General features: G+C 36.3%; 2 protein-coding genes across 3 annotated transcripts; one reads left to right on the top strand and one right to left on the bottom strand.

Annotated features, from left to right (window-relative positions):
* Positions 1-278: 278 nt before the first annotated feature.
* Positions 279-1,343, bottom strand: LOC306888616 (complement C1q tumor necrosis factor-related protein 4-like; the record flags this gene model as incomplete). Its single annotated transcript, XM_079447050.1, has 1 exon — positions 279-1,343. The coding sequence occupies exon 1, from the start codon at positions 1,263-1,265 to the stop codon at positions 279-281; it is 987 nt and encodes a 328-aa protein (XP_079303176.1). The 5' UTR covers positions 1,266-1,343.
* Positions 1,344-3,828: 2,485 nt separating this feature from the next.
* LOC306888411 (ubiquitin-conjugating enzyme E2 N) lies at positions 3,829-15,012 on the top strand. 2 transcript variants are annotated; one of them, XR_013785744.1, is made up of 5 exons: positions 3,829-3,935; positions 8,813-9,059; positions 12,640-12,780; positions 13,793-13,933; positions 14,123-15,012. XR_013785744.1 is itself a non-coding variant. In XM_079446682.1 (4 exons), exons 1-4 carry the CDS (start codon positions 3,906-3,908, stop codon positions 13,837-13,839), a joined length of 465 nt encoding a protein of 154 aa, XP_079302808.1. In that variant the 5' UTR covers positions 3,829-3,905; the 3' UTR covers positions 13,840-15,012. The 2 variants fall into 2 exon arrangements, 1 of the variants encoding a protein (XP_079302808.1); XM_079446682.1 differs by having other exon boundaries at positions 13,793-15,012.
* The last annotated feature ends 296 nt before the right edge of the window (positions 15,013-15,308 follow it).

The raw sequence follows: 15,308 nt of genomic DNA, 5'->3' as shown, positions 1-15,308 counted from the left end.
ACACTTGTAATTTAGAGGCGGGGTTAGCCGCTTTATCCCCAGGGTTCAATTTAGAAATGACTATTTCAAGTGTGAAAAGACCCAATGTTAAGTCATTAATGAAGCCCCCCCCCCAAAAAAAAATGATACAGTATTTATTTACATTATGATTGTAATGTGTAGAAGCACATAACCATAGTACTATGTTAAGAGGTGCAAAAAACAAACAAATTTTGTACAAAAACAAAAGGTTGAAGGCATAACTATGAATTAATCAGTACTGTAGCTGGATTTGGTTCTCAAGGGAAAGATCTGTCTATGTTCATGGATTCGCCGTCAGGGTAGACCAGGAAACCAGAGAAGGTCGTATATCTTCCCTGGTTGCTGTAAACGGCATATCCGTCATCCTGCTGACTGTACAGCCAGACACTGTCCCCTCTTTTCAGTGACAACAGCAAACTCTGACTTTGCATCTCTCTCCGCCGCGACATGTCCTCGTCGAACACCATGGCCCGCACCTCCCCTCTGCCCGTCATCAGCTTCACTGAAACCGCACGACGAGGGTGCTTTCCCACGGTAAATGCAAAGTAATACGCACCGGGGAAGTAGCAGGTAAAATGTCCAGATGTTTTGTTAAAATGGCCACCAATGTTCACATACTCTACGTCAAAAGTGAGAGCTTCTCTTTCACGACGCCCTCTGCTTTCTCCCAGCGCTGATCTAGTTCTTGCCACTGAAAATGCAGAACGTGGTTCCTCAATGGTTGTTCTTCTTCTCCAATCATAATAGGTATCTACAGGGGGAGGACAACCTGGAAGATGGAGGCCTGGAGGAGATAGGTGGTTATTGAGATATCCAACAGAAGATGTAGAGTCTGGGTAGACGAGATAACCACTAAATGTGATGTACGGTCCGACATTGCTGTAGATGGCGTAGTGGGGATTCTCCTGAAGCAGTAGGTAGACTATATCCATAGGTTTTAGACTGACCATCACGCTCTGGCTTTGAACCTTGCGCCCCTGGTTCTGGTATCCATCGTATGCCATGGCCTGCACCTCCATCCTGTTCTTCACCAGCATGACCGACAGCATCTTTTTCGGGAACTTTCCCACTGTGAATGAGAAGTAGTATGCGCCAAGCAGGCGGCAACGGAAAGTGCCCGTCTCTGGATTGAAGTCTTCTCCAATGTTGACTAAAAGGCGGTCAAAGGTCACAGCTCGCTGAGTGCCACCCAATATGCTGCTGCTACGTGTGGCAGAAAAGGCAGAGTGCAGGCCTGTTGTCATTGGGCTGATGTTGAAAGATGCCGCACAACCCAGATAGATGATCAGCCCAAATAGACAGGAAACACATCTGTTTGGTCTCCATAATGCCACACAAGCTGTAGTAAAAAGACATTATCGTCATCAGAGGTGTTTCATGTCACTTTTTGGCATGATAGTTCTCAAAAAACTCAACTAATAATTCAAAAATGTATCAGACTGTAATTTTATATTCTGCACCACACATACAACATGAATCACTTTTATTTCTGTGTAAAACTATAAAAACAAGCATGGTCTATGAATTATTTTAATCATGAGATTAATGATCATTAATGTTTTAACCCTCTGGTGGTCTTTGGTGATTTTAGACTGAAATATGTTATGTTGTTACTTTTTACATCAGAATAGTACTGATGAAGACCAAACTTGGTGGTTTTTGTGGCACTTCTATATGAACACACAAATAAAAATGTGGACATGATTAGAAAAGGCTAAATAGTCACATCGGTGATCTTCATGGACAGAAATGACCACCACAGGAAATGAGAAATATAAAAATACAGAGCAATTTTCTGGGTTACAATCTACAAATCAGCTATAATAAAGTAATCTTTGATAATGTATAAATATAAATCCATTGGCATTAAATTTTTCTTTATTTCTGCCCCAGATGGCTTTGCACTGTATTTTAAATAAATATTTACTCTATTTTTAATTTAAACAATATTAATAAAAAAAGAAAGAAAAAAAATATTTTTGAATTATTTTACACATAAATAAATGGTGCGCAGTTTAGAGGTGATTATAGTCTAATGTTGCATCTGAACTCTTCATATATATATATATACGATAGATAGATAGATAGATAGATAGATAGATAGATAGATAGATAGATAGATAGATAGATAGATAGATAATTACACTTCAGTCTGTTTTGGATAACAAATGACCCGTAAGTGAGTTTTTTTCTTCTTCTTTTTTTCAATTTTAATCACTCAAAAAACAACTTCAAAGACCTGCCCTTCTGGCATATGGAAATGTGTAATGAACTGATTAAATTGCCATATAACCATGCTAGGAAGTTAGGTTTAGTCCTGTCAGAATGGATCCTGCCATTCATATCAAGTGCTCAGTGGAAGCAGTAGTCCCTCTAATTCAGCTGGCATTGTCTGTTCACAGTGTGCACCGGGAAAAGGCAATAAATTAGACACTGGTTCATCTGCTGCTATGTGCTGGAACAAAGGCATATTTGGGAGGGAGGATTGAAACATGTCAGGGGTGCAGATCCATGGGAGACTTCATGGTCAAGTGAAGACACAGTCAGTTATTTAGCAGATGAAAAGCACATTGAAGACCATAATAAGACACATCAAGGGTCAATTAGTGAACAAGAGGTCACTGGTAGTATTTCCTCTCGTTTTGACTTACTGAAATAATTTAGGGTGACAATCAGGAAAAGTTTAACAAGAATTCCAACAACTACCTTATTATCATCATGTGATGTTTCTCTCTACCTACTTTTTATTAGGCCTACTACTTTTAATATTTATACTTGCTTGTACTTATAACATATTATTCATAATTATATAACTGTTTAATATGTTACTTAAATGTTTTAGTGTGTACTCATGTAACATAATTAACTTACATATGTGTATGTGTGTATAACATTAGTATTAGTTTGATACATCAAAATATTAAAAGACTCTCAGTCTTCACTATTTTAATTTTAAGATCTATTCATCCATCATTACTTTTGAATATGCCTACTGTGATGTGCAAATGCCTGTATAAATATATGAACATAAATGCTTAATATAGTATACTTTTTTTTTTTTTTTTTTTTTTTTAAATGATAAAGATTTTTACAAGTTATATTGTCTACAAATATGACACAATCTTTTAGGATAAACCATACTGATTAAAAACAATAAGAATTGTTGTCTTTAAGCAGAAAAAAAGTTTTCATACCTGGTCTTAGTATCTGAATAGACTTCATTTCTGTGATGACCTGCTCCTCTGTCTGTAAGCCTTTGAAAGACTCAGTTTGCACACCGCTGTGAAGAGGTCCAAATGTTATTTCTGTGTGGCATCTACTCCAAAAACTTGAGTCCCCATGTTCAAATAAAAGAGGTATTAGGGGAGAGAGAGAGAGAGAGAGAGAGAGGGGAGGGGCTTCACGAATACACTTTATCGGTGCAGTTCATGATTTGATTAATTTTATAGTTTTATAAAGTTTATGTCAGAATATTTCCATCAATACCAGCAGTCCTGACAATGCTATATAGTAGGTTTAAAGACTGCAAATGTGGAAATGTAGTGTTCATACATGTGCATATTTATCAGAAGTGCTCATTTCTAAATCTTCACGTCAAATACAGTACGTCCTCAGTAAAAAAAAAAAAAAAAGTACTGCACAGAAAGAATGACATAAAACACTTTAATCATGTGTTTTCTCGGGACGCGTGAAAGCAACAAAGCAGATTTTTGTATTTTCATTAAATACAAACTACAACTTCCAGTGCGTCATGAAATTCGTACGTTTCCGCGTGCGTCTTGACGCAGCGCGCCGGAAGGCGTGTGTGCACTGCGTCTCCGCCGTCAATGCGAACGAAGTAAGAGGCACCGAGAGTCAAAGCTAAAATCCGCATTCAAGACAAGATGGCAGGGTTGCCCCGCAGGATCATTAAGGTAACCGTGAAGTGAGACACACTACACATTTTTAGTCATTCTATTTTAATCAGAATACGACGAAGTCCTCAAATATTATTGAAACTATCAGCCAAAGAGAAGCGACAGCTGGATTAGCGTTTGTTAGCCACTTCCGTTTCGGTGCATTCACTCGTCTCCCGAATATGGGTGGGTTAAAAATACATCCACCGCTGTGGAAGACGGCGAAGGGCCTGTGTCTTATTCATTACAATTTGCAACCCAGAATCAAAAGCATTAAGAAATGACAAACGTCCCCACACTAACTGAAGTGTAAATGGCTCGCGGTCATTCATTTCTTGCGCTCGAGCTGTTGTGTGTGAGCTCGCGAGCTAACCGCTCCGGAGACGCTAGCTAGGCGTAAAATGGTCGAATTTAAGCAGTCACACAATTATTTCCGCAACGATTTCACTTCTAGACAGCCATATATCTGTTTTCCTGCGTGCAGGATGATTATCTGGCCACTAAGGATACGATTATAAGCAAAACAATTCGGCTCGCCCGTTTCCTGTAGGCTAGGGAAGCTGTTGCGGTGCTTCTGCTGCTAAATGAGCTAATGACTGCAGGCCCCAAACAGCTGAAATGTCAAATAAAATACAAGAAGAGATAATTAAATAAGACATCAATTGAAGAACAGAACATCCTCAGTGAGAACTGTTGTTTATTCTCTCAGAAATATTAAACGTGTAACGCTGAATTAAAGGGACAGTTCACAAAAAAAATCAGATTTAAATCGTCATCGTTTATTAACCCTTGTGCATTTCCAAACCAAAAACAAAAGTTGTGTGTCAGTCTGGAACACAGAAGGAAATATTAGACAAAATGAAAGTCTCAGTCTCCATTCACTTTCATTTTATAGAAAAAATGCAGTGAATGTAAATGGGGACTTGAGCTGTCAGTGTCTGGTGTTCCTAATTGTCTCCTGTGTTCCACAAAAGAATGTGACGATTTTTTTGGAACAACAATCAGCCTTTTTCACAAGAATCTGAAATTATGTCGCAGGGTAAAAGTTAGTTCCGTTACAGGTGTGCGCCTATTATATCAATGTGCCCTTTTCTCAAATAATCCTCCTTACCTTTTCTCTTTTGTCTGTTTTCCAAATTGTTGTTATATAATCTATAAAGAAATAACATTTTACTTGTTTGTAACTTATATGGCCACTCAGACCGCTGACTCGTGAGTTAATTCTCCATCTCGGCAAAGTCCCTTTTTTGATCTCTGGTACATTTGAGCGTATTATCTCAATTTACTCAGTCATTTCCCTCAAATCACCACATCATGATAAATTACTTCAAAATGACAACATTTATGACCAGATGCACATTTTCCCAAGAATACATTAAACAATTCTCAGTCCATTTGAAGCATATTAAACTCAACACAACAACGTAATCCCAATAGAATAGGAACAAAGTCATGAATCCGAGTCATCTCTTGTTTAATATGTATTTCCCAGGGCACATTACAACGTACATTTACTCCATCACATTAATGCAAAGGAGAGCAAATAGAAAATACAACCTTACTTTAATAATAATAATAGCGAAAAAAATCATGTGGAGAGTCATAATGCACAGCCAGCACCAAACGGACTAGTGAAATGAAATGAAATGACACAAGCTGCTTCCTCCTGATAATATCTAAACTCTGATTGCATGTTTCTGCATATTTATCATAGATATTGGATACATTAGAGTGGGCCCTAGTGCATCCTCTCTGCATCTGTATTTTTTGGGTATATGTGGGTACTTCTGATAACATAATTTGCACCTATACATTTTTTGGTCTCAGGGAGGATACTGTTAAATGAATTTATTGCATCTATAAATGTATACTTCCTCAGGTTGGCTGGGAAATTAACTGATTAATGTGAGTTGGAGGGCTGGGAATGCATCCTTAATGTCCCCCAAGCATGAGACCATGACAGGGAGCCCCTCTCTTGTCTGTGTTTGCTCTGCATGGTTTTGACTGTGGGTTATCTGAAAAAATGTGAGGAATTTCATTAACTGAAATAACAGTAAAAACATAGGAATATCAAACCATATATGGCCATATTTGGGGTTAGAATTTAATAATTTTTATTCAGCACAGACACATTAAACTGATCAAAAGTTACAGTGAAGATTTATAATATTTCTCTCTCTCTCTCTCTATCTCTATATATATATATATATATATATATATATATATATATATATATATATATATATATATATATGGAATTCAGATGTTTTTGGAACTTCCTATTAATCACAGATTTCTGGAAAAAAAATCTATTGATAATAAGAAATGCTTTATTCAGCTTTGCTGACACAGGAATAAATTTAGATTTTAAAATATATTTAAGATAGAATAGTTATTTTAAATTCAAAAAAAAAAAAAAAAAGTAAAGTAGTTGTGCCACCTCAAACGGTAGTGTATATTATATGTATAGTGGATTTTGTTTTAGTTTTTTTTTTTTAAGTAAATCAGGATTATAAAAATATCTCATGCTAGTTTTGTCCAGTTAAAAACCTGGAAAGTCTTGTAGAAGATTCTTGTTTTACAGGTTCATCATTACATAGTTATAGATCCCTTTGAACTATAGGTTACAGGACAGGTGTGGTAGCTTTTGCGAATAGGTTTGTGACACTGAGATTGTAATATCCACTTTTTGGCACAAGTTCTCAGATTCCAAATAGACAATCTTTCAGGTGTAGAGTACAGCAGTTCTCAGATGAACAACTTCTCCAGACTCAAGCATTCCACAGGTGATATCAGATTCTCATTAGTCATATGGGTGTGAGTTTCCAAAGGGCTTTAAGGTTCAGCCCTGCGTCTCTTTCTCAGGACGCAAAGTGTCTTGATTCAGTTTTAGCTTCAGATGAAACATTGCTCTAATGCCGGGTATATACACTAACTACATTATTTTAGGTCTGATTTTCACATGCTGACAGTTTTCTTGAGGTCACCATAAAAGCCCAAAATCTGTAAAAGTATCAATTATCAAATAATTTTTCAGCTTTGCCAACACAGAAATGAATTACATTTTAACTTATATTGAAAGAGAAAATAGTTCTTTTAAATTTTAATAATATTTCCACTATTACAGCGCTTTTGGGCAAATAAATGCAGTCTGAAGGAATTCCAGTCTTGCGCTAGATTCCACTCACACTTGATCTTGCGCCATTCTATGCATCTCTTTTTGCGTATGCGTTTTATGAAGGAGACCAAGTTGTCGGGTTGTTTCCTAGTGAAATATGTAATGTGTGACCCCTAGTTGGTGATCTCTCATGTAATGTGCAAACCACAGCTGCTTCATGATACCCAAAAATAGTTTTATAGTGTGAAAGGAACAGAGATCCGGCGACTTGGCAAATCGGAATTACCTGGCATTACTTGAGTTAAATTCATGAGTAATGCACACCTTTGAGAGATAATACCATGATAATACTATGCTAAATGTCATTGAGCAGTGCAAGCTACAGGACAGCGTAAAGGCTGACCATGTAATAAGAACTCTGATTTGATATTGAAATTGCAAGGTACTGTCTTTTCTAGTGTCGTGCAAAGAGAGTGTTTACTGAAAACATTGTGAATGCCTAACCAGCAGTGTTTGTGGTGATTTAAGATCATCCTCTACCTCACTGAAGGTCAAGGGTACTGTATTATATGTAAATATTGTAGTTCTGACGTTAGTAACTATATTTAAACAAAGTTTGTGACTTAGTTGATATTTACACTAAAACACTTCTTATTTGAGATGCATACATTTTCAGGAAAGCCTTCACGGTTCAATTATTTGTGCCTACAGTAGCATTCAAAACTCTGGGGCTAGTAAGTTTTTGAAAGAAGTCTTATGCATACCATGGCTGAATTTATTTGATTAAAATACAGCAAAATGCAGAAATATTACTAAAGTTTAAAAGTAAAAAAAAAAAAAACTTTTTCTAATTTAATTTATTTTAAAAAGGAATTAATTTCTGTGATGCCAAAGCAAAATTTTTAGCATCCTTTACTCCAGTCTTCAGTGTCACATGATTCTAATATGCTGATTTGTTGCTCGAAATGTTTCATTTTTGTAAAAACAGTGATGTATATTTTTTTTATTAATAGAAAGATCAAAAGAACAGCATTTATTTTCAAATTAAATCTTTTGTAACATTAGCAAAAGTAGCCTTTACTGTCACTCTTCATCATTAATGCAACTTTACTGAATAGAAGTATTAATTTCTTGCAAAAAATTAATATTTTGCTGATCCCAACTTTTGGATAATAATGTATAAACTTGCTTTAAAAAAAAAAATAAATAAATAAATTAATAAATAATAATAACCTGCAGCAGATTTTCACAGGGATGGAACAAGTGTTCACAAAGTTTGTTCATTTGGTAAACACTTTTGTCTACCGATAAGAATGCAGGACTCTCATCTCCAAGTAACACATTTTACCATGTTTAAATTAATTCCGCAATCTTCATCCTAAGATCTGTGCGGAAAGTCTGTCTAGGCTTGGTCGTATTTACTTTAGAAATCCCAGAATCTAACATTATTAATGGCCTGTCAGTCCTTGTATCACCTAGCCATACATGTTTGTTTGCTATTGGATGTGCTGTGTTGATGCATGACAGTTAGTCTTCATTACATGACCATTGTGGAAGATTACAAGGTGAAGCAATACACAAAACTGTTGTCACTGTGCACGTTACATGCTGTCTCTTTCAAATCATGTTGTCTGATTTGTTTACTCCTGTGTACCCGACTATCTCAATACCAGTGCTTTGGCTAATTGCTAATTAACTGAGTGTGTAGATTCTTGATGTTCCAGCCTAATTGATCCTGTTCCCGTGTGTGTGTGTGTGTGTGTGTGTGTGTGTGTAGGAAACACAGCGTTTGTTGGCAGAGCCGGTGCCAGGTATAAAGGCAGAGCCGGATGAGGGGAACGCTCGCTACTTCCATGTGGTCATCGCCGGACCTCAAGACTCCCCCTTTGAGGGAGGAACTTTTAAACTTGAACTCTTTCTTCCTGAAGAATATCCCATGGCAGCTCCGAAAGTACGCTTCATGACCAAAATATATCACCCCAATGTAGACAAGCTGGGAAGAATATGTCTAGATATTTTGAAAGGTGAGAGACTGTTTTATTTCATCTTCTAAAACAGGGCTAGGCAACGTCGGTCCTGGAGTGCCGATGTCCTGCAGAGTTTAGCTCCAACCCTGAAAAAAACCTCACCTGCCTGTAGCCCTAGTAATTCTGAAGACCTTGATTAACTTGTTCAGGTGTGTTTGATTAAGGTTGGAGCTAAACTCTACAGGACAGCGGCACTCCAGGACCAACGTTGCCTACCCCTGTTCTAAAACTTTCTAAATAGCAGATCATGCTGATTTTAGTCATCTTGACCTAAACACGAATGTCATTAGTACTTAATGCTTTAATTCTGCTTTAATGGAACACACATTTTCTTGAGACATGGAACAAAACGTGATTCATCATTTTATCTGCCATTAGTCTTAAAGGGGTCATATGATGCAATTTCAAGTTTTCCTTTCTCTTTGGAGTGTTACAAGCTGTTCATGCATAGATAAGATCCTTAAAGTTGAAAAGACTAAAGTCTCAAACCCAAATAGATATTCTTCACGCCCTCCTAAAACACCTCATTTAAACACGCCCCCCACATGTCTATGTCACTGTGTGGGAAGATTTGCATAACACCGCCCAATGTATACGCAAAGAAAGAAGGCTTGATTTTTATTCTCGCTGTTGTATTGTTGCTGCCGCTGGCGCCATGTCCTGGAAGACGCTGTGTTTCGTTGTGAAAGCAAAACTACTTTGTTTGGGCTTCCAAAAGAGGACACAACTAGAAATCAGTGGTTAAGTTGTATTTACAACACTGTTCCAGAACAGTTCAACCCAAATATTAGAGTGTGTGCAGCGCATTTTACAGAGGACTATTTCCTGAACCTGGGAGTAGCCTGCCAGCTATGCTCAAAGGCTGTTTCTATAAAGTGGGGCAATTCCAACTTTGCAAGGACAGTCTGGTGCTTCTGACTCACAAGCCTGTAAGTATGTTTTCATATTTAAAGAATTTTCCACTGACGATTCAAACAGGAGTTTTGAGCAGTGTAGAGTAGCACTTGTTGTTTGTTGTTTCTCCGATCACAAATGCAGACATGGTAATGTTTACGCGGCGCGATGTGATGCGTAAAAAGACACTTAAGTCATTATAATCAGTTATTATGTCCCCACTGGATGTGACAAATGCCTCGGTTATAATGGGTTTTATTGTTTTTGTCTCGTCGCGCCAGGACACGCCATTACAATACGGTAAAGGGCGTAACATTTCCGTCACACACTTGAGGTATTCGGCCAATCACAACGCACTGGGTAGCTGGCCAATCAGAGCACACACCGCTTCTCAGAACGATGAGCTTTGTAAAAATGTACGCGTTTCAGAAAGGCAGAGCATAGAGGAGCAACAATAATGTACAGTATGTGGAAAATAATGTGTTTTTTTACCTAAAACCACAAACACATTACATTACACCAGATACACAAAATAATGTTCTTTTTAGCAATGTCATATGACCCCTTTAAAAATGGCAACATTTCTCTTTTGAAGTTGAAGATCACAGATGATCATTAGATGTTTCATTATTCAGATGTCACATCCTGAAGGGCCAGTTTCTATATTTCACCTGCTGTGACTTCAAACACATCATGCATTTTTACAAACATTACGGTTTAAATGTTTGAGGTTAGCAAGACTTATTTTATTTAGAAATATATTAATTACTACTTTTATTCTGCTAGGATGCAATAAATTGGCAAATAGTAACTGTAAAGATATTTTATGATGTAAAATGTTATAAATGCTGCTCTTTTGAACTATTTATTCATCAAAGAATCCTGAAAAAAATGTATAACAGCTTTCACAAAATTATTAAGAAGCACAACTGTTTTCAACATTAATAAGAAGAGATATTTCTTGATCACCAAATTAGAATTTCAAATAATTTCTAAAAGATCATGTGACACTGCAGAGTGGAGCAATGACTGCTAAAAATCTGCTTTGCAGATTCACAGGAATAAATTACATTTTAAAATTTAAATTTGTAATTTAAATAAAATTTTATAATATTACTGATTTTACTGTATTTGATCAAATAAATGCAGCCTTGGTGAAAATAAGAGACTTATTGACCCCAAACTTTTGAACAGTGGTGTGTGTGTGTGTCTACTAGAGCTGGGCGATATGAGCAAAAATTCATATCTTGGTATTTTTTGGCTGATTTGCGGTCTACGATATATATCTCGGTATTTATACGCTTTTGTATTTGGATTAAACAAATAAAGTGAATTTAACCATAGGCGTATGTTATGTTAAAATCACATTACATTGTAACATTGCAAACTAAAAACAAAAATAATGCTTTTAAAGCAGAACGGCGCTCGTTCAATGAAGTCTGTGAAGTTTAGCGGAGAATCTCAAAGCAGAAGGCTCATGCACTTCGGACAGCAAAATGGAAATATTTCCATGGCTTTCTAACATTTACAGATGGAGAATATACCTGTGAAATGTAAGTTATGCATTTTGGAAAACCGCACATCTCAAACACATTAAACAGAACGAGTCTCTGTCAGCGGCACACGCAGCCTCTCTGTCAGAGCCGTTTTAAACTGAAACTAAACCATAGGCTTCTATATTTAAAAAAAACATTTTTTAAGCCCTTCATATAAAGTTTGTCACATGTTTAGAACAAAATGTATTACGCAGTCTATGTCCTCCGATATATTTTCAGATGTGCTCGTTTCAAACTACTGTTTGCCTTATATCGTATCGCTTCTAAAGAATATATCTATATCGTACAAACTCGATATACCGCCCAGCCCTAGTGTGTACTCACAATTAAACTAAATGGTTACATCATTTAATACATGTGTGATATGCAAGATAGGATTTTGTCATGTGAGTTTCTGTATAATGGTGAAAATTCAATAGATAAAGCTAAAAATGAGCTTGGAACAACCTTTGTTCTCAGTTCATTCATCATTGTGAATGCTTCACTGTAAATATTTACAGTAATTATAGAATTGTCTGTGTTTGTATCTGAAAGTGTTTGCTCATATTGAGAGAAAACAGAAAATGGGAGAAGCAAACGTTTTCCAAAGCAAAAACGCATACTTTAAGCATATTTAACATTTTTATCCAAAATAATTCCTTGCTACATTAAATTTTATCATAATTTTTTTTTCCTTTCTGTAGCCTGTCACAGTACTAACAAAACAGTAGACAGTAAAAATGATAGATAACTCATTTTTCCCCTTACTCTTGGTTGAATTAGGCAATAAAATGTGCTGATAAAATGGGGAAATTAGGATTTTGTCCCTTGAGTAGTCTGTGGGAGAAAAATGAATACGAGTTATGATTTCTGGAAAAGACTCATTTTATCTTTATCTCAGAGGATTGACAATTTAAGTCTATTAAATTTTATAGATCACTTACCTAACATGCACATTGTGTGAAAGATTGCCCATTTAATCCCTTTTGGAAGATTGAGGATCTCCGATCACACTTTTGACCCCACAGAGAATGATCTCTCTGCTCAACTGTCCAGGGCTGGATTTGGCACATATGGAAGCTAGCAGCTACTTTTCTGCTAATGCTCTTTCTCTTGTTTATCTCTCTACATGCTATGATGTCTCACAGATAAGTGGTCTCCAGCCTTGCAGATCCGCACAGTGCTGCTATCAATCCAGGCATTACTAAGCGCTCCCAACCCTGATGATCCTCTAGCAAATGACGTCGCAGAGCAGTGGAAGAGTAACGAAGCTCAAGCCATAGAGACAGGTGGGTGCTGGTTAAATGCTTTTAAAGGGATAGCTGATTCTTAAAAAGAAAATACTTTAATATTCTGATGAAAAAATATGATTCAGCCTTCTCTCAGTTCTGAGACAATATTGCAAATTATAAAGCCGCAATTCTGAGAAAAACTTGTGTAATGAGAAACTGAAAACTGTGAGAAAAGTCAATGATGAGTTATAAGTTATAATTGCAAGATACATCAATTTTGAAAAATTGACACTTAAGACTGGTTTTGTGGTCCAGGGTCACATATATATATATATATATTATTGTATTAGAATTCTTAACATCTCAAAAATCTGAACTTTTAGTTAACTATCTAACTATTCTGAGTTTATATTTTGTAATTCGGAGTTTATATAAAAAAAAAAAGGTTTTAACATTGTGAGGAAAGTCAGAATTGTGAGATTAAAAAGTCGCAATTACCTTTTTATTTTTTTTTTTTAATTCCATGGCAGAAACAGGCATCCATACGTTCTAAACCTTAATGACTTCTGCAGAACGCAAAATATTTTAAATATTTTTTCCCATATAATGACAGTAAATTGCTTTTGACAAAAACGGTCTTCAAAATATTTTTTATTGTGTTCAACAGAAGAAAATCATAAAGGTTTAGAATGGCATGAAGAATCCATCTCTGAATGAGTAATAGATATTGCTAATATTTATTTGTCTGTTTTAAATTCACTTAAATCAGAGTTTTTTCTCTGGGTGTTCAATAAGCTTTAAGAGGCCAGTGATAGTCTGTGTGTCTCAGAGGCCTTAATCCATAATGATGCTCTTGCGAAATAGTTCTTATCTCATGTAGCTGCCTTCGAAGGACATTGTTTTGCTTTTGCTAATTGCTTTTTACAGTTAGTCATAATGTATTGGAAAAATCCTCACCCTTTTTGTTCACACAGCTGGAGTTGAAGTCAGCTTTGTGCTCTACATGCATTTAAGAATGAGAGAAAACACTTCCAGGTGTATTAACTCTGCATTTGTTTGTCTTTTTCAGCCCGAACATGGACCAGGCTTTATGCCGGAAACAATATTGAAGTCTAGAAATGTATGTGGGGAGACAAAAAGAGGAAAAAAAAAAAAAGGAAGTCAAGAGTGAAAACAACTCCATGTTCTGCCAAGACCTATTCATTTTCATGTAAAGGACACAGTTTTAGGAAACAAAAAATTATGGTAAACTGTAAAGAATATATTAACACAAGTAAAAAAGAAAACTTCAGACAATTTGTGATTTAAATGCACATTAGTACAAAAAATGTCTTTGTCCTGATTCACTGCTGTTGAGATGCATGGGCAGATGATCTACTCATACGGCTTTCTTTTACAGTGGTTGAGGAGGTAGCCGCAGTCTTCTGCTATGAAGCGTGCATTAAAACTGACTGTCATTTGTCTGTCCCTTTTGTTTGTTTTTTTTGTGGGAGGGGGGTAACTTTTTATATTTCTTTTAACCTATTTTCTTCTCATTGCTCTCTTTTTATTAATGAGGAGCAGCAGACTAGCCCCCTGTTTAGAGCACCCTTTCGGTCAAACTTACCCTGATAGAAAACCTAGCAAAAAAGTGTAAGTTCACTAAAAACGGAAAAGAGACGCCAGATTTAAACCACATGCAAACAGTAATTTCACCTGGGAAATGGTTCAACTGGAAAGTCGTTCCACCATCACAGAAACTGTTAAGGATGTAGACTTGATTATGTTTTGGACTACGGGCAAGGTAGAGCTAGCGTGAAGGGAGATTTTGCGTAATATTTCTTTTAATATAACAATTCTGTTAATGCATCCGGTTTTAGTGTTTTGTTTTATCTATCTTGCCATCGCTGTACTAATTGCACTCTTGAAACTCCATCATTGCGTGCTTTTTATTTTTTTTTGTGTCCATCACAGTCCAGTGCATCGAGATTCATTTGTCTGTTTCTTCCCTTAAGCATTTATTTTGAAACCCCATGGTTGCAGGGGGGGGCTGGAGACGAATGATGAGTTGTGAGATTTTAGTAAAGGGGTGAGGGGTGGGAATGTTTGCAGAAACATTGCAAAAGATCAATAAAGGCTTTGTCTCAATTTCCATGATTGGTCTTTGGTTAAAACATCAATTCAACCGTGTTTGTAAGTTCCTGCTTTCGATAGAAAGGGGAAAAAGATCCTGCTTTTTAAAATGTGATGACAACAGTGCACACACACATTTCTGTTCTTTCTGTAAATAAAATGTTGATTAATAAGAAATATTTGTGGTGGTGGTTTTATTACATTTCCAAGAATGACTAACACGTGCTCATTTGTTTTTCCATGTCTGCTGTTTTCCTGCCTTTCAGAAGGCTTTCTTTCATACACTGGAGAAAATATTAGTCACAGCATGATGTTTATCATTACTCCAAAATAACCTGTGGTCACTTATAGATTTATTTCACAAGTACCCTTTTAAGTTTTGAAGATTGCTGTTGTGCCTATATAGGTGATGTCTGCATCATTAAACTATCAACTTTTAATATTTAATATTGTTTCCCATACTGTTTGTCCAA

Source organism: Barbus barbus (assembly GCF_936440315.1).
Source record: "Barbus barbus genome assembly, chromosome: 22".
Classification (NCBI taxonomy): Eukaryota; Metazoa; Chordata; class Actinopteri; order Cypriniformes; family Cyprinidae; genus Barbus; species Barbus barbus.
Note: the sequence above shows the minus strand (reverse complement) of the source record. Positions and strands in the feature narration are given on the sequence as shown.

What these genes read in the sequence shown, in the direction of transcription:
- LOC306888411 (XM_079446682.1), top strand. Translation starts at nt 3,906, where the DNA reads ATGGCAGGGTTGCCCCGCAGGATCATTAAG. An exon ending in TGCCCCGCAGGATCATTAAG is followed by an intron (nt 3,936 to 8,812) that starts GTAACCGTGAAG and finishes GTGTGTGTGTAG; the next exon opens with GAAACACAGCGTTTGTTGGC. An exon ending in ATGTCTAGATATTTTGAAAG is followed by an intron (nt 9,060 to 12,639) that starts GTGAGAGACTGT and finishes GATGTCTCACAG; the next exon opens with ATAAGTGGTCTCCAGCCTTG.